A 27,102-nucleotide genomic window follows, 5' to 3' on the forward strand; every position below is an offset into this window, starting at 1 on the left:
TTTTGGAAGATAAATGTTGGTCTCACAGATTGAATCTAACAGTTGTAGCTGCCACGTTAGCTTGTCTGAATGCAAAGTGAAGCTTCATGTTTTTACTGCCTCCAGGACTCTGCATGTAGACACATATTGAGAAATCTACATGGTTACTTTCTCACCTGAAAAAATATGAAAACTTAATTACAGCAGGTGCACCTCACTTCACGCTCTGCTGAGAAAGGCTGGTCTATTGTGCAGACTCTCTGTGCACAAATTAATCAAAAAATGGGAACAAATTATATCTCGTGTGCACGTAATGGCATTTCAAGCACTCGATGTAGTAAAACATGGCCTTAATTTACTCCTTTTCTGCTCATGTCCCCTTTAGGGCTCTGTAGAAATCTGCCAGTGCCCAAACAGACCAACACCAGCTTTTTAAATGACTGTAGACCACCGTTCCTCCCACCATGGACCACCACAAGTAGGTCTACAAAACAAACAGACCCACAGAGGATGCCGCCACCACCACCACCACAGCTCTGCACACTGCACTGATCCACCTTAAAAGGAAGAGGCATGTGTGAGGATGCTTTTTATAGACTACAGCTCTCCATTCAACTCTATTAACCCCAGCAGGTTGGTCCCTAAACTGCTCAACATGGGTCTCAATGACTCTCTGTGCATGTGGATCAATGACTTCCTCCCCGACCACCTACAGACGGTCAGATTCGGCCCCCACCTCTTCCCAAAGCCTGACCCTCAGACTCAGCACCAGTCCCCTCTTCTATTCCCTTTGTATACACAACTGCATCCTCACACAAGCCTAGGGCCAAGCCAAGCTGCTCGATTATGGAAAAAATCATAATCACAATTATTTGGGTCAAAATTGAAATCACGATTATTAAAACTACTACTACTTAACTTTAGAAACATTTATTTGACATTTCTCGTCCATTCGGCTTAATTAATTTTCTCTCCCAGCAGCAGCCTTTTATCTGCCGCTTAACGCAACACACAACAGAAAATGTGCAGAGATATTAGTGCTGAGCTGGTTACCATGACGACAGTTCACACAACACATCCTGGTTTTTAACAATTAGTCAGTAAACTCAGCATCGTCTGACTCAGGCTGGAAACTCTGCACTTTTATTTACAGTTAAAACATTTCACCGTGTGTTTCAGCTTCTGTTAAACTAACGGAGCTGCAGTGGCTTCCGGTGGCTTCCTGTCTAAGCTTTTCAAAATAAAACCTTTGTTATTGAGCGCTATCTCACTATTATTAAAAATAGTTTCCCCTCGATTTTATTAGTTTTGAGATCATTTGGCTCCTAAATCGTAATCATGATCAAATTTCAATTAATTGAGCAGCTTTACTTTACAAGCCTCAAACACAGTCATCACATTTGCAGATGACACACCGCTGTTGCTACGAGACGAAGTTGGTGTGTGCAGAAAACAAACTATAACCAAGCTCATCATCAATCACACCACACAATGACCTTTTACCTCCAAACATCAAAGGAGAGGAAGAGGTGGAGACAGATGGCACATCACAGCGGACCTCATCTGGACAATCTACTCCACTCTGCTCTCGTCAAAAAGGCTCAACAGCGGCTTTACTTTGAAAGGACACTGAGGATAAACCAACCCTGTTCCTGAAGCTGCTCGTGTTAATTGTTGATTCCACTTATACCTTATTACCTCCAATCATATTTTAGTTTGTACCTGTATTATGAATTCCCATTGGTTTGCAGGTCTCTCCTCAGTGCCAGTATGAGAGGACTGAGCTCATGGTAGGTTACATGAAGCACAGCGTTACATTAAATCTGTCAAAATAACGTAATTCAGTCACACAGCTATCATGATATTATGTCCGACTGCATTGTACTCACTTTAATGTGTGAAATCGTTCATATTTTGTCCGTTTTTATACTGTAGTTAGCTTCCTTAGCGCCTAAGCTAAGCTAACGTTTGCTAACTTTTCTATAGAGCTGTGCCTTCACGCTCCTGTTGTCCTCGAGTCAAGGAAGGAAGGGAGCAAGAAGGACGAAGGAAGGAAGGAAGGAGGAAGACAGGAGGGAAGGAAGGGAGGAAAGGAAAGGAAAAGAGGAAAGGAGGAAGGAAGGGAGGAAAGGAGGAAGGAAGGGAGGAAAGGAAAGGAGGAAGGGAGGACGGAGGACAGAAGGAAGGAAGGAAGGAAGGAAGGAAGGAAGGGAGGGAGGAGGGAAGGAGGGAGGGAGGGAGGGAGGGAGAGTATTATATATAGAGTATTAGAGTATTACAGTATCAGAGTATTAGAGTATTACAGTATCAGAGTATCAGAGTATTAGAGTATTACAGTATCAGAGTATTAGAGTATTACAGTATTAGAGTATTAGAGTATTACAGTATCAGAGTATTAGAGTATTACAGTATCAGAGTATTAGAGTATTAGAGTATTACAGTATCAGAGTATTAGAGTATTAGAGTATTACAGTATCAGAGTATTAGAGTATTACAGTATTACAGTATTAGAGTATTACAGTATTACAGTATTAGAGTATTAGAGTGTGATCTGCTAACTGTTCAGCAGCAGACAGCAGAGCTCTCCAGAGACTCATAAAAACAGCTCAGAAAATAACTGGACTCGGCAGATCTGCTCTCACTGGAAGATACCTTCACATCACGCTGCCTCCTCAGAGCCAGCAGCGTTTTTAAGATTGCAACTCACTCCTATCATCATCACCACCATCACCACCATCATCATCATCATCATCATCATCATCTCTTCTCTGCTGCCATCTGGAAGCAGCTACAAGGCCTTAAAGACTCACATTTCAAGGCTCAAAAAACAGCTTTTACCCGAGAGCCATCGCTGATCTGAGCTCCACACCACAGGACTTAAAGGTTGCTATAGTATTTTTTATACAATGAGGAGATCGGTAATAAACATCATAAGGGACTCATCTCACCCTAGGGTCATCACCTTTTCACCCTGCTGCCCCCTGGAGGTCGATACAGATCCTTAAACACTCGCACTTCCAAATTCCTGGCATGTTTTTTTTAATCCAAGTCCCATAAGAGAACTAAACTGCTGCATATCTGGCTAATAACCTGTACTTGCAAATATACCCTGATTATATGCAATATATAACTAAGTACGTGCTCATATCAAGGACTGTATAAAAGAAATGGACGTAACGTCCGTGACGTCACCCATTGGTTTGTGGACTGCTGCTCGGAAGCCAATAGTTTCTAATCTAGGCAGCGACATCTTGAAAATTTCAGGTGCATGCTGGGAAAAATAAAAACACGGATTCTGCTTATATGGGCATGAGGCGGGGCCATGGGCGGAGCGGGGAGGTTGCTATGGTTGCGAGGGCTGGATCTCGAGGACATTGGGCAATCAACCTGTCAATCAGGACGTAGCCACGCCCTAATGCATACCCTGCTTTATCGTCACATATAAAATCAGGGAGGCCAAAATGTCCCAAATGAACATCATACTGCATTGAAGAAGGCTTTAAACTAGCGATTGAGACCATAAACACATTTTGAAAACGTTTACTGAGGTTAGAAATCAAGTGAGAAGTTGGTGAATTCTCCATTGACTTGTATAGAGACGGTCGCCCCCTGGTGGCCTTTTGATAGAATGCAGCTCTAAGTTACTTCCTGGTTGGCTTCATTTCAGAGGACCAGAACTCCCCGCCTGGCTTTTATACTGTTACTCTGTTTTATGCTATTTATTGTTTGTTTTTATTTATTTATACAGACTATAATGTGTCTACTTGTCTGTAGTTTTATGTTTACTATATGTAAAGCTGGAGGCACTTTTAATTTAATTATTAATTTCATACATTGTGTAATGACAATAGAGGCATTGAAATTGAAATAATGTGGGTTAATGTTTGTACAAAATGTGCAATAATATTTCTATAAGGTGCATTAGGATTTGGCAGCTTCTCATGTGCCACTAATCATTTTATTACCTTTTCTATTTATTAGTATTTTATCTGTTTGGGCAGGCGTGTATATGTACGTATGAGTGTGTAATGACAATAAAGGCATTATTTCTAAACTGAGGGTCTGATAACTGACCCTGGGAAATGATAACGGGCGGATTACTTGATAATAAAGGGTTAATAAAAAGTTAGTTGTAGCCCAACATGAAAGCATGAATAAAGTATGTGATTATCCAAAATCATTTAGGAGACTCATGAATTAAAAATGAGTGGGTCAAAAAGCTGGGAAAATGTATTTATTTATTTTTTTATACAGACTTTAATGTGTCTGTAGTTTACTGGACACATTTAATTTCATTGTACATTGTAAACTGGCAATTAAGGCATTGAAATTGAAACCTGGTAATATCTGTATAATAATGTGCAACAGGATTTTGCACAATGTAGTAGATTCTGATGTGCCACTAATTTCTTCTATTGCTTTTTATTTATCTTTCTATCTATCGCTCTATTATTATTCTATCTGTATGGGCAGGTGCACACGTGTATTTGGTTGCAAGGATAATAAAGGCAATAAAGGCAATTATATGTATTATTATAATATATGTGTAAAACGTCTGATAACTTGAATATAACACCTTTGACCCTAGGAAATGATAACGGGAGGAAAAAGTTAGTTGTAGCCCAACATGAAAGCATGAATAAAGTATGTGATTATCCAAAATCATTTAGGAGACTCATGAATTAAAAATGAGTGGATCAATATAAACTGGAAGGAAAAAAAACACGTAAATTGAAAAAGCAGACAAAAAAAAAAAAAAAAAAGCCTAAATCTAGGCTACGCAGTGTTGTGCGGACATCAGTATTTAACTATTTATAATACATCACACATTTACATAACACATTATATATTTACTGTATTTTTTACACCGCACTCGAATGACTCTCAGAGAGCCGCCTGCAAGCGTCTTAGAAGGAAAAGAGAGAGGAGAGAATGAGAGAGATGAAGAAGAAGAAGAAGAAGAAGTGTGTTTCTGTCTCTGCACACACACACACACACACACACACACACACACACACACACACACACACACACAGGCACACAGGCAGACGCACAACAAAAGGCAGCCCATCTGGAGGAGAGGGCAGAGCAGATAGCACGGCAGTCGGACATGTTGCCGTGGCAACGTAACGAGGGTGGGATGTGGCGGCAGGGAGGGAGGAAGAGGAGGGGAGGGAGGGAGGGAGGAAGAGGAGGAGGGAGGGAGGAAGAGGAGGAGGAAGGGAGGAAGAGGAGGAGGAGGAGGAGGAGGGAGGGAGGGAGGAAGAGGAGGAGGGAGGGAGAAAGAGGAGGAGGGAGGGAGGAAGAGGAGGAGGAGGAGGAGGAGGGAGGGAGGGGTCGGACGAAGAACATTGCATCATACAACTGGCTGCTGGCGAAGAAGATGTTGCTTCTTTAAAAATCCAAAGACGGAGGGAGGGGAGAAAAGAAAAGGTGGAAAAATAAACAACAGGAAAGAGATTTTAATGAGTTTGGGATCATTTCTGCAACTTGTAATTAAACCAAATGTGTAAATACTGACAATTCGATGATGATGATTGAGTTCATTTTTAAAACAAAAAAAGATTAATTATCTCACAGCAGCTTGAATGTTTCAGCTGCCCTGCCAATATTGTCCCCGGTGAACAATGATGGAGTGGCTGAATTGAGAAAGAGAGAGAGAGAGAGAGAGAGAGAGAGAGAGAGAGAGAGAGAGAGAGGGGAGCGATAAAGGGGGGGGGAGGGGAGGATGATGATGTCTTTTAAAAAGAAGGAGGAGGAGGAAAGGGAGGGGGGAGGGTAAAGAAAACAAAAGTGAGGGCCGGAGGGGACACAAAGAGACAGAGGCGGAGGAGGAGATGGAAAGCAAAGCAACCAGAGGAGGATGGTTTAAGTGCTTTTTTTATAACTGATATCGATGCTCTTTATGAATCTTTGTTGAGTCATTTGTGAAATAACACCGTGGCTCGTAACTCTTCTACATCCTGTGAATCCCTTTTTTTTGTTAAAAACTTAAAGTGCAAGTAAAGGTCTGAGGAAAGGTTAAGGTGTCAGTTACAAAGGTCTTAATGTCATTTTAACACAAAAAGTGTTAATGTTAATTTAACCCTTGAATCATCCTGCACACTGTGTACTACGTCTTTTATGTAATAAGAGCTTTTTATTATCCGTCAGATGATGATTTAGTCCGTTAAGGTTGGAAAGAAACAAGCAAAAGCTGACTAAGAACATCTGCACCAAACTTCATATCAATTCATCTAATATTTGGGATATTTTCCAACAAACATTACAATCTGTATATTTATGTCACTGGTGAGTTTTTTCACAAACACATAAATCTGATGGATCATTTTAAGCCAGATCAGTTGTCGACCAAAACACATTAAATGCAATTACTTCATCAATGTTATGACAAAAAGTGAGTTAAAATCATAGACTGTATAGAAGAAATGGACGTAGCATCCATGACGTCACCCATTGGTTTGTGGACTGCTGCTCGGATGCCAAAATAAAAACACGGATTCTACTTATATGGGCATGGGCGGAGCCATGGGCGGAGCGGGGAGGTTGCTATGGTTACGAGGGCTGGATCTCGAGGACATTGGTCAATCAACCTGTCAATCAGGACGTAGCCACGCCCTAATGCATACCCTGCTTTATCGTCACATATAAAATCAGGGAGGCCAAAATGTCCCAAATGAACATCATACTGCATTGAAGAAGGCTTTAAACTAGCGATTGAGACCATAAACACATTTTGAAAACGTTTACTGAGGTTAGAAATCAAGTGAGAAGTTGGTGAATTCTCCATTGACTTGTATAGAGACGGTCGCCCCCTGGTGGCCTTTTGATAAAATGCAGCTCTAAGTTACTTCCGCGTTGGCTTCATTTCAGAGGACCAGAACTCCCCGCCTGGTTATAACCAGGTAATCCTGCTAATCTGAGTTGTCTAACATTACCAAATTTACCTCAAACTATAAGGCTTATAAAATAAATTCTGTGCACTTTTTTTGTTAGCAAGTAATTTTAAAAAAGTGGAAGGATGTTAAACAGACCAGCACTCATAACCTTATAGATATCCTATGGTTTATAAATCTACAATCTTGCAGAAATCCTAAATGTAGGTATCAAGTGTCAGGAGTGAAAAAGTCAGCATCCCTGCTAACACTTGGAGGTGTGTATCAGTCGTGTTCACAGGCCTCAATTATTCAACAGACCTGTAGAAAACCTGCTCTTACACAACATGCATAAATTAATGTTTAATAGAACCAAGGAAAGTCAGACCTGATCCAATTAAATCTGAGGATGTTAAGAAAAGAGAAAAAACACAGACCCAAATAAAGAAAATCCAACAATTAACCAGCAGATGTTGAAAAGAGCAGCAATACTTCTTTTTCCTACATTTCATTGTTTCTCTGTCTGCTTAAAAATGATATTTTCCTCTCGGGATGATGATGACACACCACATAATCAGAGCTGATTGAAGATCCGCTTTGATCCACTTGCACATTAGACAAAAGTGCATCCGACCGAGAGCGAATATAATCCGGACCCGGCTCGATTTCGGGTCTCAAATACAAGAGACGCGGAGTCCTGTGAAGACCTCTGGAGTATTGATGTAACTGTGACATCAGCTTTTATATTACAGCTGGGACCGACGCTCTTCCTCACTCTGAAGTGCAGAGAAAGCTTCTACAACGCTTTGCTTTAATTATCTAATTAAAGCCGAACCTCATTATCCTGCTTTTTTCTGTTAAAAGCTCCGTAATACAACTCTGATTAGCAGTCAGGTAATAACTCCCCGAATGTTTGACTCTCAGCACACCAACACAACTGTAAAGAATAAGATCTAATTCTCTCTTCATTATTAAGACATTCATACCTCTTTTCCACCGAGCTGGAGCTGGTGCTGGTTCGGAGCCAGAGCCTGACTAAGCACCGGTTCTGTGCTTTTCCACCGCCAAAGCTCGAGCCCAGAGCCCCAGAACGGGAGCCAGAGCAAGCACCAACTCTTTGCTGGTCTAAAGCAAGAACCGATTACGTCAGTGGACTGGGGGTGGGGTTAACGTTTATTAGCTGGCTAGTGGGGCTAACGTTTATTAGCCGGCTAGCCGGGCTAACGTTTATTAGCCGGCTAGCAGCGTTAACGTTCATTAGCTGACTAGCGGGGTTAATGTTTATTAGCCGGCTAGCCGGGCTAACGTTCATTAGCAGACTAGCGTGGCATTTACAGAGGGTTAAAGATTTGTTGATTAAAAGTACTATTTTTATCTTTTTTTTTTCCAGAGCTGTCGTCTTCTTCTTCTTCTACTTCTTCGTTTCCGGCAGGCTAGATGCCTTGCGCCATTTTGCTGCCTCTCACTGGTGAATCATGCAAAGGCGCGTGCTGGTTATGTTATATAGTGACGTAATCGCGTGGCTCCTTGCCGGTGGAAAAGCAACAGGTTCGTAAGAGGTGCTTGGATTAGGACCAACTGAGCACTGGCTCTAGCACTACCTCCGAACCAGCACTGGCTCCAGCTCGGTGGTATGAGTCAGTGATTGCAGGTTGGACACACGGAGCTGCAGAGATGAGTCTATCGGCTGTCAGCAGGTTAACTGTCACACGTTGAAAGAAGCTCGTTCATTACTTTGAGTGGCAGGTCGTTGACATGAGGTCGTTGACATGAGGTCAGACGGGCTCAGGCTGTGACGGATCACCTCCACCAGGTGACTCACATCTCTGACCCTTCAGGAAGCAGACAGCTGAATGACACGGGAGGTTTCTCACGACCATGACGAGCAAAATGTTCAAACTAGTGAAATACTACATGTTTAAATGTGTGCATAAAAGAAGAAGAAGAAGAAGAAGAAGCCACATGTCTGCAGATGTGCAAAAGAGCCACATGTCTGCAGATGTGCAAATAGTCTTTAAAATCTATATTACGCCATAATGTAAAAGACTCATTGTGTTTTTGGAGTCATTTGGTCTATAAAATGTTAGAAAATGACATGAAGATTGATTGATTGATTGGAAATGATGAAAATTGTTGACCACTGTTTCCCAAAGCTGCAACCTAAAATGACTTTAAATGAATTTAAAACTACATGTTTAAATTTGTGCATAAAAGAAGAAGAAGAAGAAGAAGAAGAAGAAGAAGGAGGAGAGACATGCCTGTCGATGTGAACATTGTCTTTAAAATCTATATTATGCCATAATGTAAAAGATTGAGCAAGAGTCATTGTGTTTTTGGAGTCATTTGGTCTATAAAATGTTAGAAAATGACATGACTAAAATGAATATTGAGCTTGTAAAACCCTTTAAAGACTCAGTCAATCAAAAAATAAATAAATACATGCTTCCAAATGTGAATAAAAGAAGAAGAAGAAGAAGGAGCCACATGCCTGTCGATGTGAACATGGTCTTTAAAATCTATATTATGCCATAATGTGAAAGATTGAGCAAGACTTGTTGTGTTTTTGGAGTCATTTGGTCTATAAAATGTTAGAAAATGACGTGAAGATTGTTTGATTGATTGGAAATTATGAAAATTGTTGATCACTGCGACCTTAAATGACAGTCAACAACCCAAAAAGATTCAGATTTAGATTTTAACCCTCCTGTTGTCCTTGAGTTTAGGAAGGGAGGAAGAAGGAAGGAAAGGAAGGAAGGAAAGAAGGACAGAAGAAAGGAAGGAGGGAGGAAAGGAAGGAGAGAGGGAGGAAAGAAGGACAGAAGAAAGGAAGGAGGGAAGGAAGGAAAGAAGGAAGGAAAGAAGGAAGGAAGGGAGGAAGGAAGGAAGGAAGGAAGGAGTAAAGAAGGACAGAAGAAAGGAAGGGAGGATAGAAGGACAGAAGGAAGGGAGGAAGGAAAGAAGGTAAGAAGGAAGGAGGGAGGGAGGAAAGGAAGGAGAGAGGGAGGAAAGAAGGACAGAAGAAAGGAAGGAGGGAAGGAAAGAAGCAAGGAAGGAGGGAAGGAAGGAAAGAAGGAAGGGAGGAAGGAAGGAAGGAAGGAGGAAAGAAGGACAGAAGAAAGGAAGGAAGGAGGGAAGGAAGGGAGGATATAAGGACAGAAGGAAGGAGGGAGGGAGGAAAGAAGAACAGAACTAATTATTTCAGCTCTAAAATGAATCTTGAGCTTGTAAAACTGTTTACAACGACTTTATTAAAAATGGGATCGCGTCTGTTTTCTCATCATCATCTTAAACATTAAATTCAGTGTTAAACAGTTTTTAAACTCCTCACGCGTACCTGAAATTTAAATCCTTCTCCAACATTGTAATCCCGGAGGATTAAGACTGGATGTGTTTGAATCTCTTCCTGCTCGCGTCGCCTGGAGTCTCTGATATACTGCCGGCCGTGACATAAACACGCCAACGAGGCAGAGCACATTAAGACTGTAGAGAGAGAGAGAGGGGTCAACACGAGGACACGACGCAGAAGGGAGGGAGGGAGGGAGGGAGGGAGGAAGAAGGGAGGGAGGGAGGAAGGAAGAGGGAAGGAAGGAAGGGAAGGAGGAAGGAAGGAGGCAGCACATTAAGAGGCCGACTGTAGAGAGAGAGAGGGGTCAACACGAGGACACGATGGTCTGTGGTCCTGGAAGGAAGGGAGGAAGAGAGGGAGGGAGGGAGGAAGGAAGGGAGGGAGGAGGGAGGGAGGAAGAAGGAAGGGAAGGAGGGAGAAGGGAGGGAGGGAGGAGGAAGGGAGGGAGGGAGGAAGAAGGAAGGGAGGGAGGGAGGAAGAAGGATGGAAGGCAGGGAGGGAGGAAGAAGGAAGGGAGGGAGGGAGGAAGGAAGAATGAAGGAAGGGAGGAAGGAAGAGGGAAGGAAGAGGGAAGGAAGGAAGGAAGAGGGAAGGAAGAGGGAAGGAAGGAAGGAAGAGGGAAGGAAGGAGGAGAGAAGGAAGGGAGGGAGGGAGGAAGAAGGAAGGGAGGGAGGAAGAATGAAGGAAGGGAGGAAGGAAGAGGGAAGGAAGAAAGGAAGAAAGGAAGAAAGGAAGGAGGAGAGAAGGAAGGGAGGAAGAAAGGAAGAAAGGAAGGAGGAGAGAAGGAAGATAGGAAAGGAATAAGGAGGGAAAGAAGGAAGGAAGGAAGGACGGAAAGAAGGAAGGAAGGAAGGAAGGAAGGAGGGGAGGAAGGAAGAAAGGAAGGAAGGAGGAGAGAAGGACGGAAGGAAGGAAGGAAGGAAGGAAGGAAGGAAGAGATAGGGTCAATTTGACCCAGGAGGACGACACAAGGGTTAAGAGGCCGACTGAGGAGAGAGAGAGAGAGAGGGGTCAACGCGAGGACACGACGCTCTGTTGTCCTGGAAGGAAGGGAGGGAGGAAGGAAGTAAGGAAGTAAGGAAGGACTGTAGAGAGAGAGAGAGAGGGGTCAACGCGAGGACACGACGCTCGGCTCCAAAGACTTCAGGTTTCAGATATAAACAACAGGGGAGCATTTTTCCCCCCTTTATGGCAGCAGCTTCCTTCTTTCTTTCTTTCCTTTTGTCTTTCTTTCCTTCCCTCCTTCTTTTCTTGTCCTTCTTTCCTTCCCTCCTTCCTTCCTTCCTTCTGTCCTTCTTTCCTCTCTCCCTCATTCCTTTCCTTCCTTCCCTCCTTCTTTTCTTCTGTCCTTCTTTCCTCCTTCCTTCCTTTCTTTCTTCCTTCATTCCTCCCTTCCTTCCTTTCTTCTTTCCTCCTTCCTTCCTTCTTACCTTCTTACCTCCCTCCCTTCCTTCCTTCCTTCCTTCCTTTCTTCTGTCCTTCCTTCCTTTCTTCCTTCATTCTCCCTTCCTTCCTTTCTTCTTTCCTCCTTCCTTCCTTCTTACCTTCTTTCCTCCCTTCCTTCCTTCCTTCTTACCTTCTTCCTCCTCCCTCCCTCCTTCCTTTCCTCCCTCCCACAGAAACCATTATCTATGCTGCTGTTTGCTTCTTATTGCTCCCTGCTTCTCTTATGTCAAAGTTTCTACAGTAATCTCACGTTATCTGTGAAGACTGTCCTCACAAACACTGAATTAAGAACACCTTCCTTCCTTCCTTGCTTCCTTCCTTCCTTCCTTCCCTCCTTCCTTTCTTCTGTCCTTCTTTCCTCCTCCTCCTTCCTTTCCTCCCTCCCTCCTTCCTTTCTCCCTCCCTCCTTCCTTTACTTCCTTCTAAAAACAAATCTAATTATTGCTGTTGCATTATTTTAGGTTACAAACAATGAAGTCGGAGATAGTGGGACACGATCTGCACAGCGAGACGCTTCATTCCCTCATTTCCTGTCTCCTTAAAAGCAGTCTATAAAAAGGCGTGTGTGTTTTGTGGGTTGTAATAAACAGTGAAGCTGCTAGAGGCCGCCAGCAGGGATCCACACTCATCCTCTTACTGCTGCTGTCATCTGTGCAGCATACTGTCCTTCCTCCTTCCCTCCTTCCTCCTTCTGTCCTTCTTTCCTTCCTTCTGTCCTTCTTTCCAACTTCCTCCCTCTTTCCTTCCTTCCTTCCTTCCTTTCTTCTGTCCTTCCCTCCTTCCTTCTTTCCTTCCTTTCTTCTGTCCTTCTTTCCTTCCTTCTGTCCTTCTTTCCTTCCTCCTCCCTCCCTTCCTTCCTTTCTTCTGTCCTTCTTTCCTTCCTCCTTCCTTCCTTCCTTCCTTCCTCCCTCCCTTCCTTCCATCCTCCCTTCCCTCCTCCCTTCCTTCCTTTCTTCTGTCCTTCTTTCCTTCCTTCCTTCCTTTTTTCCTCCCTCCCTCCGTCGTTTCCTCTCTTCCTTCTTCCTTCTTTCTTACCTTCCTTCCTCCCTCCTCCTTCCCTTCTCCCTTCTCCTTCCTTCCTCCTCCATCCTCCTTCCTCCTCCCTTCCTTCCTTTCTTCTGTCCTTCTTTCCTTCTCTCCTTCCTTTCTTCTGTCCTTCTTTCCTCCTTCCCTCTCCCTTCCTTCCTTCCTTCCTCCCTTCCTTGTGTCTTTCTTTCTTTCTTCCCACCTTCTTTCCTTCCTTTCTTCTGTCCTCTATCCTTCCCTCCTTCTTCCTTCCTTTCCTCTCTCCCTTCTTCTTTCCTCCCTCCCTCCTTCCCTCCTTTCTTCCCTCCCTCCCACATTTCCTGTCTGTCTCTTGACACTATATATATATATATATATATATATATATATATATATACATTCATAGTTGTGTTAAGGGGGGGGGGGTGGGGGGATAAATCCCCCTCCTTAAAGCAGTCTATAAAAAGCGTGTGTGTTTTGTGGGTTGTAATAAACAGTGAAGCTGCTAGAGGCCGCCAGCAGGGATCCACACTCATCCTCTTACTGCTGCTGTCATCTGTGCAGCATACTGTGCTACAAAATTGGATCCCAAGGCATGTGGCCTACATGCTATTTGTATTTGGTTGCTCTAAACCAACATTGTCAAGGTTGCCATGACAAAGAGCAGATAGATATATCACACGAGCAGCATTAACACACGGAGAACAACATACTGTAAGATTTCCTTTCCTCCCTTCCTTCCTTCCTTCTTACCTTCTTTCCTTCCTTCCTTCTGTCCTTCTATCCTTCCCTCCTTCCTTCGTACCTTCTTTCCTTCCTTCCTTCCTTCTGTCCTTCTATCCTTCCCTCCTTCCTTCTGTCCTTTTATCATTCCCTCCTTCCTTCCTTTCCTCCCTCCTTCCTTTCCTCCCTTCCTTCCTTCCTTCTTACCTTCTTTCCTTCCTCCCTTTCCTCCCTCCTTCCTTCCTTTCTTCCCTCCTTCCTTCCTTCCTTTCCTTCCTTCTTCCTCCCTTCCTTTCTTCCCTCCTTCCTTCCTTCCTTTCCTTCCTTCTTCCTCCCTTCCTAGACTCGAGGACAACAGGACAGCAGCAGCAGATATAAAATGCTGATGCACGTGGAAGTGAACGGAGAGATGTGTGTTATATCAAACCGTCACACACACACGCAGAGGGAACAGCTGCTTTTAACAGTTTGCTGGTGTTCAGAGTGAAATGAGTGAAATGAGTCACTGAGGCTGTTTAACTGTATTCATATCTGGGTGTTTGGTGTTTGGGAGAAGCAATGACTCAGACTCAGCTCCACTACGTTCGTTTCCTTCCTTCCTTCCTTCTTACTCCTTTCCTTCCTTCCTTCCTCCTTTCCTCCCTCCCTCCCTCCCTCCTTACTCCTTTGCTTGCTTGCTTCCTTCCTTCCTTCATGCTTGCTTCCTTCCTTCCTTCCTTCCTCTTTTCCTCCTTACCTTCCTTCCTTCCTCCTTTTCCTCCATCCCTCCTTACTCCTTTCCTTCCTTCCTTCTACCCTTACTCAGCTTCACAATGCTCACATGCTGCACAGAGGCTGACATACTGAATAGACGTCTTTATTATGGTTTATGTAAAGGGATGAATAGAGATGAATAATGTTTCATATACAGGAAAAGTATATTTCAGATAATGATGTAAAAAATTAACATAATACAAATGTCTTTTTTCCAGCTGTGTGATGTTGTGACCTCACATCTCCAAGCTCGCTGTATGTTCGGTGTAAGAATCTCCTCATATACAGTCAAGCCCGAAATTATTCATACCCCTTTTGGACAAGCCACTTTTTGTTAAAATGTAAATTAAAGCTGACTGAAATATTTTTTTTACCACAATGATGCCTTTTGTACATCGTCTTTTTATCTTCTTGGAGACGCCTGTGTCACTTCCGGTCAAAAAACAACTTGCTGGTTGAATAAAAGTAAGTTTAAGTCAAAATTTGCCAGGGGTATGAATAATTTCGGGCTTGACTGTATATATACTCTATACTAGTAGGGCTGGGGCGACGCGTCGACGTAATCGATTACGTCTGGATTAAACACACACACTACACACACATATACACACACTACACACCACACACCGTACTTTAGAGTGAAAAGGCAGAGTGTATGTTCCTACTGTATGAATGAAGAGCAGTTTATCCTCTTAATGCACGCTGTTCCTCTTACGGGACGGGACGGATGTTAGGAGGTAGCGACACGTTCTTCTGAATGTTTTAAACACCAACCCTTAAACATATATATTCATGCCGTGCATTGTTAGAAAGCTTAGATTCTCCTGATTCATTCAAGACCACTCACGACTTATATGGTTGCTCACAGCCGTAATAGTATTAGCGGTTAGCTCGGCTAGCCACTCAGCTAAAGTAAGCTAACAGCTATAATGCTACATACCTTCAAAGTCTTCCCTTTATCCACAACGATCATCTTATGACTCAGGACTTCCTGTACAGCTCGCCAAGTATCCATTCTTGTGAAATATGAAATCCGTTTCCATAAAACCGGAATACTTTCCTCAATATGTCAACATGTATTGAGTCCAACACGTAACGTAATAACACAAATAACAAACCATATACTGTCCGCTTACGTCATTTCCTGACCTGCGCGTCCATCTCAGAGTACACGTGACTAGATGTTTACGACCGTTAAGCCTCTCCTGCTTCTGACGACACCACACACAAGCCAATCAGTGCTCAGGGTTAGGCAGCACGTGCCTCCAAAGCCAATGAGGACATGTGACCGACGACAACGACAACGTGGCTTTGATTGACAGCTGTTCCAGCCTATGGAAATATTCGGTGAAATGACGTTGTTAACCTTTTAGCCAGTAGTCAGAGGTTTCCAACGGTTATGACGTATCACGCTAAGCTCTCAGTTTGGCGGGTTCAGGCCAAACTATGTGGGATCAGTGCTGCTCACAACTTGGTCATGTCGTTTAGGCTAAAAACATAAAAAATAGGGGCGTGTATTAAGAGGTTATATTTAGTTGGTTTAAAAATAACACTGCTGCTGTTTATATTTCATTTATTTTATGTTGATAACATTTTCTTGATTCTTGCACAACAGTTTTATTTATTGAAAGTATTTTATTTCATTTTATTTTTTGTGAAATGCCACCTCTGGTGTCAGATTGCACTATTGTTTTCATTACTGGAATTTTATTTCGGAATTTGGTAATTTTTGGTTAAAACAATAAAAATATGTTGGAATGAAGAAATGTGTTTTTTCAGAGATTTGAGATACATAAATTAGCATATGTAAATTGCTATATAAGGCAAATAATGGGAAAATAATCGATAATCGAATCGAATCGAATTGAAAAAAAAATGAATCGTTAGATTAATCGATGCATCGAAAAAATAATCGCTAGATTAATCGATTACAAAAATAATCGTTTTGCCCAGCCCTATATACTAGGGGTGTCAAACATGTGGCCCGTGTGCCAGAACCGGCCCGCTGAGAGGTCCAATCCGGCCCAGTTTCCTTCTTCCTCTTTTCCTTCCTTCTGTCTTCTCTTCCTTCCTTCCTTCATTTCATCTGCCCTTCATCCCTTCCTTCCTTCCTTCCTTCCCTCCTTCCTTCCTCCCTTCCTTCCTTCCCTCCTTCCTTCATTCCTTCTGCCCTTCTTCCCTTCCTTCCTCCAATTTCAGAATAAAAGCCATTTGCCTAAAACAGGACTGAATCATGCATTTATTTTAGGGACTATTTTCAGCGGCGGATTAACACACATTTGGTGCTGTAGTGAGTATTTCTGGCAGTAGCATGGTGTGTGTGTGTGTGTGTGTGTGTGTGTGTGTGTGTGTGTGGGAGCTGAAATAAACAACAGCCTGTGTGTGTGTGTGTGTGTGTGTGTTTGTGTGTGTTTGTGTGTGAGAGTGTGTGTGTGTGTGTGTGTGTGTGTGTGTGTGTGTGTGTCCACTGTAATGAAGAAACATGTCACACTGAGCAGCGATGTGACTCATTCCTGTGTTTTTAATAGTTTTTGGACAACAACAGAGGAGTAGAGCACAGAGGAGTAGAGCATTCTTCATCCTTCATTCATCTACCCTTCTTCCTTTCCTTCCTTCCTTCCTTCCTTCCTTCCTTCTGCCCTTCTTCCCTTCCTTCCTTCCTTCCATCTGCCCTTCGTCTCTTCCTTCCTTCCTTCCTTGCTTCCATCTACCCTTCTTCCCTTCCTTCCTTCCTTCCTTCCTTCCTTCCTTCCCCTGTCCTCCCATCTTTCCATCCTTCTTGTCTTCTATTCAAATCAAACCTCCCTCTAACGCTCCTTCTTCTTCTTCCTTTGCTTTTTCTCTCCTCCATGCGATGAGCAGCCGTTCATGTGAGCAGTTGAGCAGAGCGGAGGATGACTCAGGGCTTCCTTCCTTCCTTCATTCCTTCCTTCCTTCCTTCCTTCCTTCCTTCCTTCCTTCCTTCCTTCCATCTGCCCTTCTTCCCTTCCTTCCTTCCTTCCTTCCATCTGCCCTTCTTCCCTTCTTTCCTTCCTTCCTTCCTTCCATCTGCCCTTCTTCCCTTCCTTCCTTCCTTCCATCTGCCCTTCTTCCCTTCCTTCCTTCCTTCCATCTGCCCTTCTTCCCTTCCTTCCTTCCTTCCATCTGCCCTTCCTTCCTTCCTTCCTTCCATCTACCCTTCTTCCTTTCTTTCCTTCCTTCCTTCCTTCCTTCCTTCCAACTACCCTTCTTCCCTTCCTTCCTTCCTTCCTTCCATCTTTCCATCTGCCCGCCCTTCCTTCCTTCCTTCCTTCCTTCCTTCCATCTACCCTTCTTCCTTTCCTTCCTTCCATCTTTCCATCCTGTCTTCCTTTCCATCCTGTCTTCCTTTCCTTCCTTCCATCTTTCCATCCTGTCTTCCTTTCCATCCTGTCTTCCTTTCCTTCCTTCCATCTTTCCATCCTGTCTTCCTTTCCATCCTGTCTTCCTTTCCTTCCTTCCATCTTTCCATCCTGTCTTCCTTTCCTTCCTTCCATCTTTCCATCCTGTCTTCCTTTCCATCCTGTCTTCCTTCCTTCCTCCTTTTCCTTTTCCTTTTCCTTTTCCTTCCATCTTACCATCCTTCCTTTGCTTTTTCTCTCCTCCGTGCGATGAGCAGCCGTTCATGTGAGCAGTTGAGCAGAGCAGAGGATGACTCAGGGCTTCCTTCCTTCCTTCCTTCCTTCCTTCCACCTGCCCTTCTTCCCTTCCTTCCTTCCATCAGCCCTTCTTCCCTTCCTTCCTTCCTTCCTTCCATCTACCCTTCTTCCTTTCCTTCCTTCCATCTTTCCATCCTGTTTTCTTTTCCTTCCTTCCTTCCTTCCATCTTTCCATCTGCCCGCCCTTCCTTCCTTCCTTCCTTCCATCTTTCCATCCTGTCTTCCTTTCCATCCTGTCTTCCTTCCTTCCTTCCATCTTTCCATCCTTCCTTTGCTTTTTCTCTCCTCCATGCGATGAGCAGCCGTTCATGTGAGCAGTTGAGCAGAGCGGAGGATGACTCAGGGCTCGGCTAATAGCTCTTATCAATAATTCAGGCTCTAATCTGTGTCAGGAGAGCCGTCAGAGATGTGTTATATATATATGGACTCACTCCTCACTCGGTCGGGAAGGACTCACTCCTCACTCGGTCGGGAAGAGGAGAAATATTTTGATCTTACAGTAACGACGTACTGTACCATCTCCACTTCCTGCTGCTGACGCTGAAGACAGCTGATGTTTAGAGGAAGTAAATGCTGACGTAGAATTTTTTTTTTTTTCCTTCGTTCTTCCCCTATTTCCTTCCCTCTTTCTTTGCTGCCTCCTCCTTCCATACGACTTTCCTTCCTTCCTTCTTTCCTTCCTTCTTTACTCTTCCTCTTTTCCTCCTTACTCCTTTCCTTCCTTCTCTCCTTACTTCCTTCTTCTTTTCCTCCCTTCCTTCCTTCCTTCATTCATTCCTTACTCCTTTCCTTCCTTCCTTCCTTCCTTCTTCTTTTCCTCCCTTCTTTCCTTCATTCCTTATTCCTTACTCCTTTCCTTCCTTCCTTCCTTCCTTACTCCTTTCCTTCCTTCTCTCCTTACTCTCTTCCTCTTTTCCTCCTTACTCCTTTCCTTCCTTCTCTCCTTCTCTCCTTCCTTCTCTCCTTACTTCCTTAATCTTTTCCTTCTTGCTCCTTTCCTTCCTTCTCTCCCTACTTCCTTCCTTCTCTCCTTCCTTCCTTAAATCTTTTCCTTTCCTTCTTGCTCCTTTCCTTCCTTCTCTCCCTACTTCCTTCCTTCTCTCCTTCCTTCCTTAAATCTTTTCCTCCGTGCTCCTTTCCTTCCTTCTCTCCCTCCTTCCTTCCTTCCTCTCGATGGTACGACGTACTGTACCATCTCCACTTCCTGCTGCTGACTCTGAAGACAGCTGATGTTTAGAGGAAGTAACAAACCCTTCCTGCTGATGTAGAAATATGACATTTATAGGACTGCTGCTAAATAACAAACCGACTGAAATACCTCCTTCCATACTCCTTTCCTTCCTTCCTTCTTTCCTTCTTTCCTTACTTCCTTCCTCTTTTCCTCCTTAATCCTTTCCTTCCTTCCTTCTTTCCTTCTTTCCTTACTTCCTTCCTCTTTTCCTTCCTTCCTTCTCTCCTTACTTCCTTCCTCTTTTCCTCCTTGCTCCTTTCCTTCCTTCTTTACTCTTCCTCTTTTCCTCCTTACTCCTTTCCTTCCTTCGCTCCTTACTTCCTTCCTTCTCTCTTTACTTCCTGAATCTTTTCCTCCTTGCTCCTTTCCTTCCTTCTCTCCTTCCTTCCTTCCTTCCTTCCTTCCTTCCTTCTCTCCTTACTCTCTTCCTCTTTTCCTCCTTGCTCCTTTCCTTCCTTCTCTCCTTACTCTCTTCCTCCTTCCTCCTTTCCTTCCTTCATTCCTTCCTTCTCTCTTCCTCTTTTCCTCCTTACTCATTTCCTTCCTTCTCTCCTTCCTTACTTCCTTCCTTCTCTCCTTACTTCCTTAATCTTTTCTTTTCCTTCTTGCTCCTTTCCTTCCTTCTCTCCCTACTTCCTTCCTTCTCTCCTTCCTTCCTTAAATCTTTTCCTCCGTGCTCCTTTCCTTCCTTCTCTCCCTCCTTCCTTCCTTCCTCTCGATGGTACGACGTACTGTACCATCTCCACTTCCTGCTGCTGACTCTGAAGACAGCTGATGTTTAGAGGAAGTAACAAACCCTTCCTGCTGACGTAGAAATGTGACATTTATAGGACTGCTGCTAAATAACAAACCGACTGAAATACCTCCTTCCATACTCCTTTCCTTCCTTCCTTCTTTCCTTCTTTCCTTACTTCCTTCCTCTTTTCCTCCTTAATCCTTTCCTTCCTTCCTTCTTTCCTTCTTTCCTTACTTCCTTCCTCTTTTCCTTCCTTCCTTCTCTCCTTACTTCCTTCCTCTTTTCCTCCTTGCTCCTTTCCTTCCTTCTTTACTCTTCCTCTTTTCCTCCTTACTCCTTTCCTTCCTTCGCTCCTTACTTCCTTCCTTCTCTCTTTACTTCCTGAATCTTTTCCTCCTTGCTCCTTTCCTTCCTTCTCTCCTTCCTTCCTTCCTTCCTTCCTTCCTTCCTTCTCTCCTTACTCTCTTCCTCTTTTCCTCCTTGCTCCTTTCCTTCCTTCTCTCCTTACTCTCTTCCTCCTTCCTCCTTTCCTTCCTTCATTCCTTCCTTCTCTCTTCCTCTTTTCCTCCTTACTCATTTCCTTCCTTCTCTCCTTCCTTACTTCCTTCCTTCTCTCCTTACTTCCTTAATCTTTTCTTTTCCTTCTTGCTCCTTTCCTTCCTTCTCTCCCTACTTCCTTCCTTCTCTCCTTCCTTCCTTAAATCTTTTCCTCCGTGCTCCTTTCCTTCCTTCTCTCCCTCCTTCCTTCCTTCCTCTCGATGGTACGACGTACTGTACCATCTCCACTTCCTGCTGCTGACTCTGAAGACAGCTGATGTTTAGAGGAAGTAACAAACCCTTCCTGCTGACGTAGAAATGTGACATTTATAGGACTTATAGGATTTAGTGTTACTGAGGTTTCCTTCTTTTCTCCCTTTCTTCCCTTTTCTTTATTTTTTCCTTCGTTCTTCCCCTCCTTCCTTCCCTCTTTCTTTGCTCCCTCCTCCTTCCATACTCATACTCTTTTCCTCCTTTCCTTCCTTCTCTCCTTCTCTCCTTCCTTCTCTCTTTACTTCCTGAATCTTTTCCTCCTTGCTCCTTTCCTTCCTTCTCTCCTTACTTCCTTCCTCTTTTCCTCCTTGCTCCTTTCCTTCCTTCTTTCCTTACTTCCTTCCTCTTTTCCTCCTTGCTCCTTTCCTTCCTTCTCTCCTTACTCTCTTCCTCCTTCCCTTCCTTCCTCTGTCCTTCCTTTCCTTCCTCCCTCCTTCCTTCCTCCCTCCTTTCCATCCTTCCTTCTCTCCCTCCTTCCCTCCCTCCTTTCCTTCCTTCTCCCCCCCTTCCCTTCTTTCCTTCCTCCCTCCTTTCCTTCCTTCTTCCTTTTCTCCCTCCTTCCTTTCCTCCCTCCTTCCCTCCTTCCCTTCCTTCCTCCCTCCTTCCCTCCTTGTATTGTATGAAATATGCCACTATGACAGCTTTATTTCAACTGCAGCAAAACACAAGTTTCTTTTTATCTTTTTGTTTCACCTTATTTAAGATGGTGAACTATTAAAATATAAAACTATTTCTGTATCTGACTTCCACTTAAAATTAAATATTACAAGAGGTACTTGAACGCACACATCCTGACACCTTCAGTTTGGAACCAAATAAATATCACAATTTTAAATAGATAGTTACTCGCTAATGGAGGCAATTTAAAAAGTAATGTTAGAGATGGAACAGAGACAAATCTGTTGAATTATCATTACTTTTACTTTAACGCTAAAGAAATATAATCCTCTGTTATTCTCTTCAGCTCTAAGGCATAAATATAGAAGGAAAAAAAATGTTGATGTTAATTCAAAGGAAGCTTCTCCAACAGTTTGGCATCCGTCACGAACACATGAGAAAATCTTTCAGACCACGCTGCCGCCTCTTACTCAACACTTCCCCCAAGAAACGCTTCCCCTTAGATTTCACTTTGACTAATGGAGCACAACGCAAATTGGCAGATGATTCACAAGGATGTTGAGAAAGCAATAACAGCTCCCCCCCCCCCCCTCACCGCCACACACACACACACATAGACAACACACATGCACACACAGCAACAGGCCGAGACGTTTCCTTTCGGGCTTGGCTGGTTACCAGAGGACAGCTGTGAGCCTTCCCTCCTGTAACTCATCGTAATAATGACATTAAAAGTGTCCTGATGATGATTGAGAGAACTAATGTACCTTTATGTAATGAAAAATCCCAGAATGCATCGGGACAAATATAAACTATGACACTTCTATCTTTTTGTTTTCTGTCCGTAGAAGTGAGACGTAAAGAAATCCAAACCAAAAATTCTCCCGGATCAAATTAATCCCGTCTGTTTGGACTGTTCCTTCTTTCCTCCCTTCCTCCCTTCCTTCCTTCCTTCCTTCCTTCCTTCCCTTTTCTTGATTTTTTCCTTCGTTCTTCCCCTCCTTCCCTCTTTCTTTGCCCCACCTCCTTCCATACTCATTTCCTTTCTTCCTTCCTTCTCTCCTTAATCTCTTCCTCTTTTCCTCCTTACTCCTTTCCTTCCTTCTCTCCTTAATTCCTTCCTTCTCTCCTTACTTCCTTCCTCTTTTCCTCCTTTCCTTCCTTTTCTCTCTCTACTCTCTTCCTCTTTTCCTCCTTTCCTTCCTTCTCTCGTTACTTCCTCCCTTCTCTCCTTACTTCCTTAATCTTTTCCTCCTTGCTCCTTTCCTTCCTTCTCTCCTTACTTCCTTCCTCTTTTCCTCCTTTCCTTCCTTCCTTCCTTCTCTCCTTACTTCCTTAATCTGTTTCCTTTTGTTTCACCTGATGATGATTGAGAGAACTAATGTACCTTTATGTAATGAAAAATCCCAGAATGCATCAGGACAAATATAAAATACGACACTTCTATCTTTTTGTTTTCTGTCCGTAGAAGTGAGACGTAAAGAAAACCAAACAGACCATCTTTCCATCTGCCCTTCTTCCCTTCCTTCCTTCCATCTTTCCATCTGCCCTTCTTCCCTTCCTTCCTTCCTTCCTTTCCTTCCTTCCATCTTTCCATCCTGTCTTCTTTTCCTTCCTACCTTCCTTCCTTCCATCTACACTTCTTCCTTTCCTTCCTTCCATCTTTCCATCCTGTCTTCTTTTCCTTCCTACCTTCCTTCCTTCCATCTGCCCTTCTTCCCTTCCTTCCTTCCTTCCTTCCTTCTTCCTTACTTCCTTCCATCTTTCCATCTGCCCTTCTTCCCCTTCCTTCCTTCCTTCCTTCCATCTACCCTTCTTCCTTCCTTCCATCTGCTTTTCTTCCCTTCCTTCCTTCCTTCCTTCCTTCCTTCCTTCCATCTTTCATCTGCCCTTCTTCCCTTCCTTCCTTCCTTCCTTCCATCTACCCTTCTTCCTTTCCTTCCTTCCATCTTTCCATCCTGTCTTCTTTTCCTTCCTTCCTTCCTTCCTTCCTTCCTTCCTTCCTGATGATGATTGAGAGAACTAATGTACCTTTATGTAATGAAAAATCCCAGAATGCATCGGTACAAATATAAAATACGACACTTCTACCTTTTTTGTTTCCTGTCTGTAGAAGTGAGACGTAAAGAAAACCAAACAGACAACCACTAAAAAAAAAAATCACCTTCTTTTTTTTTTTGCCTACCAACCAAACAAGCCTTGAAAAGAGAAAAAAAACCCAGCAGTGTGTAATCAAAATGGAAATGTCATTGTTCCCTTCTACCGCTCTTTCAACGAGCTCGCAGCTTTAACGCGGGCGCTTGACTCGTTCTTAAGTGGAACACTTTGACTGCAGAGTGGATGATGTGAAGGGAGCTGGAGGTTTGTTCACCTACTGCCAGAAAATAAAAAAAATCAGCACTCGTAGAGTCGAGTAAAGCTGCAGATTTGGCTTCTCCTTCAGCTCTGATGGGAAGCATAAAATTACTCCAGTGAGGCTTCAGATTGTAGAATTTTTTGGTGCTAAAACACTTTAATCAGTTTATTATCTGGCAGCTGAAGCGACTCTCGGTTACCCATCACGCTGTCTGGCGGTGGAGCGTCTTACCTGCAGCCCCTCGATGGCCAATCGCAGCATGCTGGGAGTCAGTTTGGACGCCTGCTTGAAGGTGAAGTTACTCCAGTCGATGATGAGGATGAAGCCGTTGACTTGCAGCTCCGGATCTTCTATCATAGATTCCAGCGACAGCAGTATAGCTCTCAGTATGTCCACAAACGTGTATCTGAGAGAGAAGGAACGCCATTATGTCATTTTTTAACACACTGGAGAAAATATTAAACCTGCTGTAATTCATCTTTTGGCCACTTGAGGAAGCAGAGATAAGTTCTAAACATAGACTGCATAAAAGAAATGGACGTAACATCTGTGACGTCACCCATTGGTTTGTGGACTGCTGCTCGGAAGCAATAGTTCGAATCTAGGCAGCGCCATCTTGAAAATTTCAGGTGCAAGCTGGGAAAAATAAAAACATGGACTCTACTTATATGGGCATGAGGCGGAGCCATGGGCGGAGCGGGGAGGTTGCTATGGTTACGAGGGCTGGATCTCGAGGACATTGGTCAATCAACCTGTCAATCAGGACGTAGCCACACCCTAATGCATACCCTGCTTTTATCGTCACATATAAAATCAGGGAGGCCAAAATGTCCCAAATGAAACATCATACTGCATTGAAGAAGGCTTTAAACTAGCGATTGAGACCATAAACACATTTTGAAAACGTTTACTGAGGTTAGAAATCAAGTGAGAAGTTGGTGAATTCTCCATTGACTTGTATAGAGACGGTCGCCCCCTGGTGGCCTTTTGATAGAATGCAGCTCTAAGTTACTTCCACGTTGGCCTCACTTCAGAGGACCTTCCCTCCTTTTCTTCCTTCTTCCTCCCTTCCTTCCTTCTTTCCTTCCTTCCTTCCTCCTTTCCTTCCTTCTTCCTTCCTTCCTCCCTTCCTTCCTCGACTCGAGGACAACAGGAGGGTTAAACAGTAAAGCTGCAAACTGCAAAACACGAAACAAGTCAATCAACTGAAAATTGATCTGCAGCTATTTCCTTACTGATTAATAATTCAAAGTAATATTTTAAAAGAAGGATTCCTGCTTCTCAAATGTGAATGTTTTCTGATTTCTTTAGTCTTCTGAAACAAAATAAGACATCAGAGGACGTTTCCTTGGGCTTTTTCAACATTTCTCACCATTTTTCTGACACTTTACAAACCAAACAACTAATTAATTGAGAAAATAACTGACAGATGAATCAATAATTAAAATAGCTGCAGCTTCTTAGAGCTGAAGGGAACTGCAGAGTTGGGTGGTTTTTATTCTCTGTGGGTTTGCAAAACATTTTCAAATTAAATGCAGTGAAGGAAATCTATTATTAACAGGGAAAATATTAACTACAGAAGCTATAAGGCAAAAAAAACCAAACTTCTCTTCTCTTAATTAATTTACTCTAGAGTTGGGCGTGGATTAGTAGTTTATTGAATATAGCCAAACTCATTGAAACACCCTAATGTGGTAATATTCAAGTTGTTTGTTAACAGAATTTACTGATTTCCTTCCCAGTTAATTAAAAGTTAATTTAATAAAGTCTTTGATTTGATTTTAATCTGTTATAAACGTCATTAACACACACTATTCCCAACATGAGAAGAAAAGAAGACAAAGAGAAAGAGAAAATATGTTAAATTAACCCTCCTGTTGTCCTCGAGTCAAGGAAGGAAGGGAGGAAGAAGGGAGGAAAGGAGGGAAGGAAGGAAGGAAGGAAGGATGGGAGGGAGGATGGAAGGAAGGAAGGAAGGAAGGAGGGAAGGAAGGGAAGGAAGGAAGGAAAAGAAGGAAGGGAGGAAGTAAAGGAAGGTAGGAGGGAGGAAGAAGGAAGGGAGGGAGGAGGAAAGATGGAAGGAGGGAAGAAGGAAGGAAAGGAGGGAGGAAGGAAAGAAAGAGAGAAAGAGGGAGGGAGGGTTGGAGGAAGGAAAGGAAGGAAGGAAGGAAAGTAGGAGACAGGAAGAAAAGACAGAGAGGAGGAAGGAAGGAAGGACAGAAGGAAGGAAGAAAGGGGTATGAGGGGTCAGTATGTAGTATAGAAGTATTGAAGTATGTAGTATGTAGTATAGAAGTATGTAGTATAGAAGTATGTAGTATAGTAGTATGTAGTATAGAAGTATGTAGTATAGTAGTATGTAGTATGTAGTATAGAAGTATGTAGTATGTAGTATAGAAGTATGTAGTATAGAAGTATGTAGTATGTACTATAGAAGTATGTAGTATAGAAGTATGTAGTATAGAAGTATGTAGTATGTAGTATAGAAGTATGTAGTATGTAGTATAGAAGTATGTAGTATAGAAGTATGTAGTATAGAAGTATGTAGTATGTAGTATAGAAGTATGTAGTATAGAAGTATGTAGTATAGAAGTATGTAGTATAGTAGTATAGAAGTATGTAGTATAGAAGTATGTAGTATAGAAGTATGTAGTATAGTAGTATGTAGTATAGAAGTATGTAGTATAGAAGTATGTAGTATGTACATAGTAGAGTATATAGTAGTATAGAAGTATGTAGTATTAGAAGTATGTAGTATTGTAGTATAGAAGTATGTAGTATAGAAGTATGTAGTATAGAAGTATGTAGTATAGAAGTATGTAGTATAGTAGTATGTAGTATAGAAGTATGTAGTATGTAGTATAGAAGTATGTAGTATAGTAGTATAGAAGTATGTAGTATGTAGTATAGAAGTATGTAGTATAGAAGTATGTAGTATTAGATAGTATGTAGTATGTAGTATAGTAGTATGTAGTATGTAGTATAGAAGTATGTAGTATGTAGTATAGAAGTATGTAGTATAGAAGTATGTAGTATAGAAGTATGTAGTATGTAGTATAGTAGTATGTAGTATGTAGTATAGAAGTATGTAGTATGTAGTATAGAAGTATGTAGTATAGTAGTATGTAGTATAGAAGTATGTAGTATGTAGTATAGAAGTATGTAGTATGTAGCTATAGAAGTATGTAGTATAGTAGTATGTAGTATGGTAGTATAGAAGTATGTAGTATGTAGTATAGAAGTATGTAGTATAGAAGTATGTAGTATGTATATAGAAGTATGTAGGTATGTAGTATGAGTAGTGGATAGAAGTAGGTAGTATAGAAGTATGTAGATGTAGTATAGAAGTATGTAGTAGAAGTATGTCAGTATAGAAGTATGTAGTATGTAGTATAGAGTATGTAGTATGTAGTATAGAAGTATGGTAGAGTATGTAGTATAGTAGTATAGTAGTATGTAGTATAGAAGTATGTAGTATGTAGGTATGAGTATGAGTATGTAGTATGAGAAGTATAGTAGTATGTAGTATAGAAGTATGTAGTATAGA

At 42.6% G+C, this 27,102-nt stretch overlaps 1 protein-coding gene across 1 annotated transcript in view; it reads right to left on the reverse strand.

Moving 5' to 3' along the window:
• LOC128377599 (clavesin-2-like) overlaps nt 1-27,102 on the reverse strand; it is an 82,969-nt gene that overhangs the window by 49,751 nt on the left and 6,116 nt on the right. The window contains 1 exon segment of the mRNA XM_053337564.1: nt 23,787-23,961. Within this exon segment, the coding sequence (XP_053193539.1) occupies nt 23,787-23,961 (175 nt within the window).

Source organism: Scomber japonicus, chromosome 17, assembly GCF_027409825.1.
Source record: "Scomber japonicus isolate fScoJap1 chromosome 17, fScoJap1.pri, whole genome shotgun sequence".
Classification (NCBI taxonomy): Eukaryota; Metazoa; Chordata; class Actinopteri; order Scombriformes; family Scombridae; genus Scomber; species Scomber japonicus.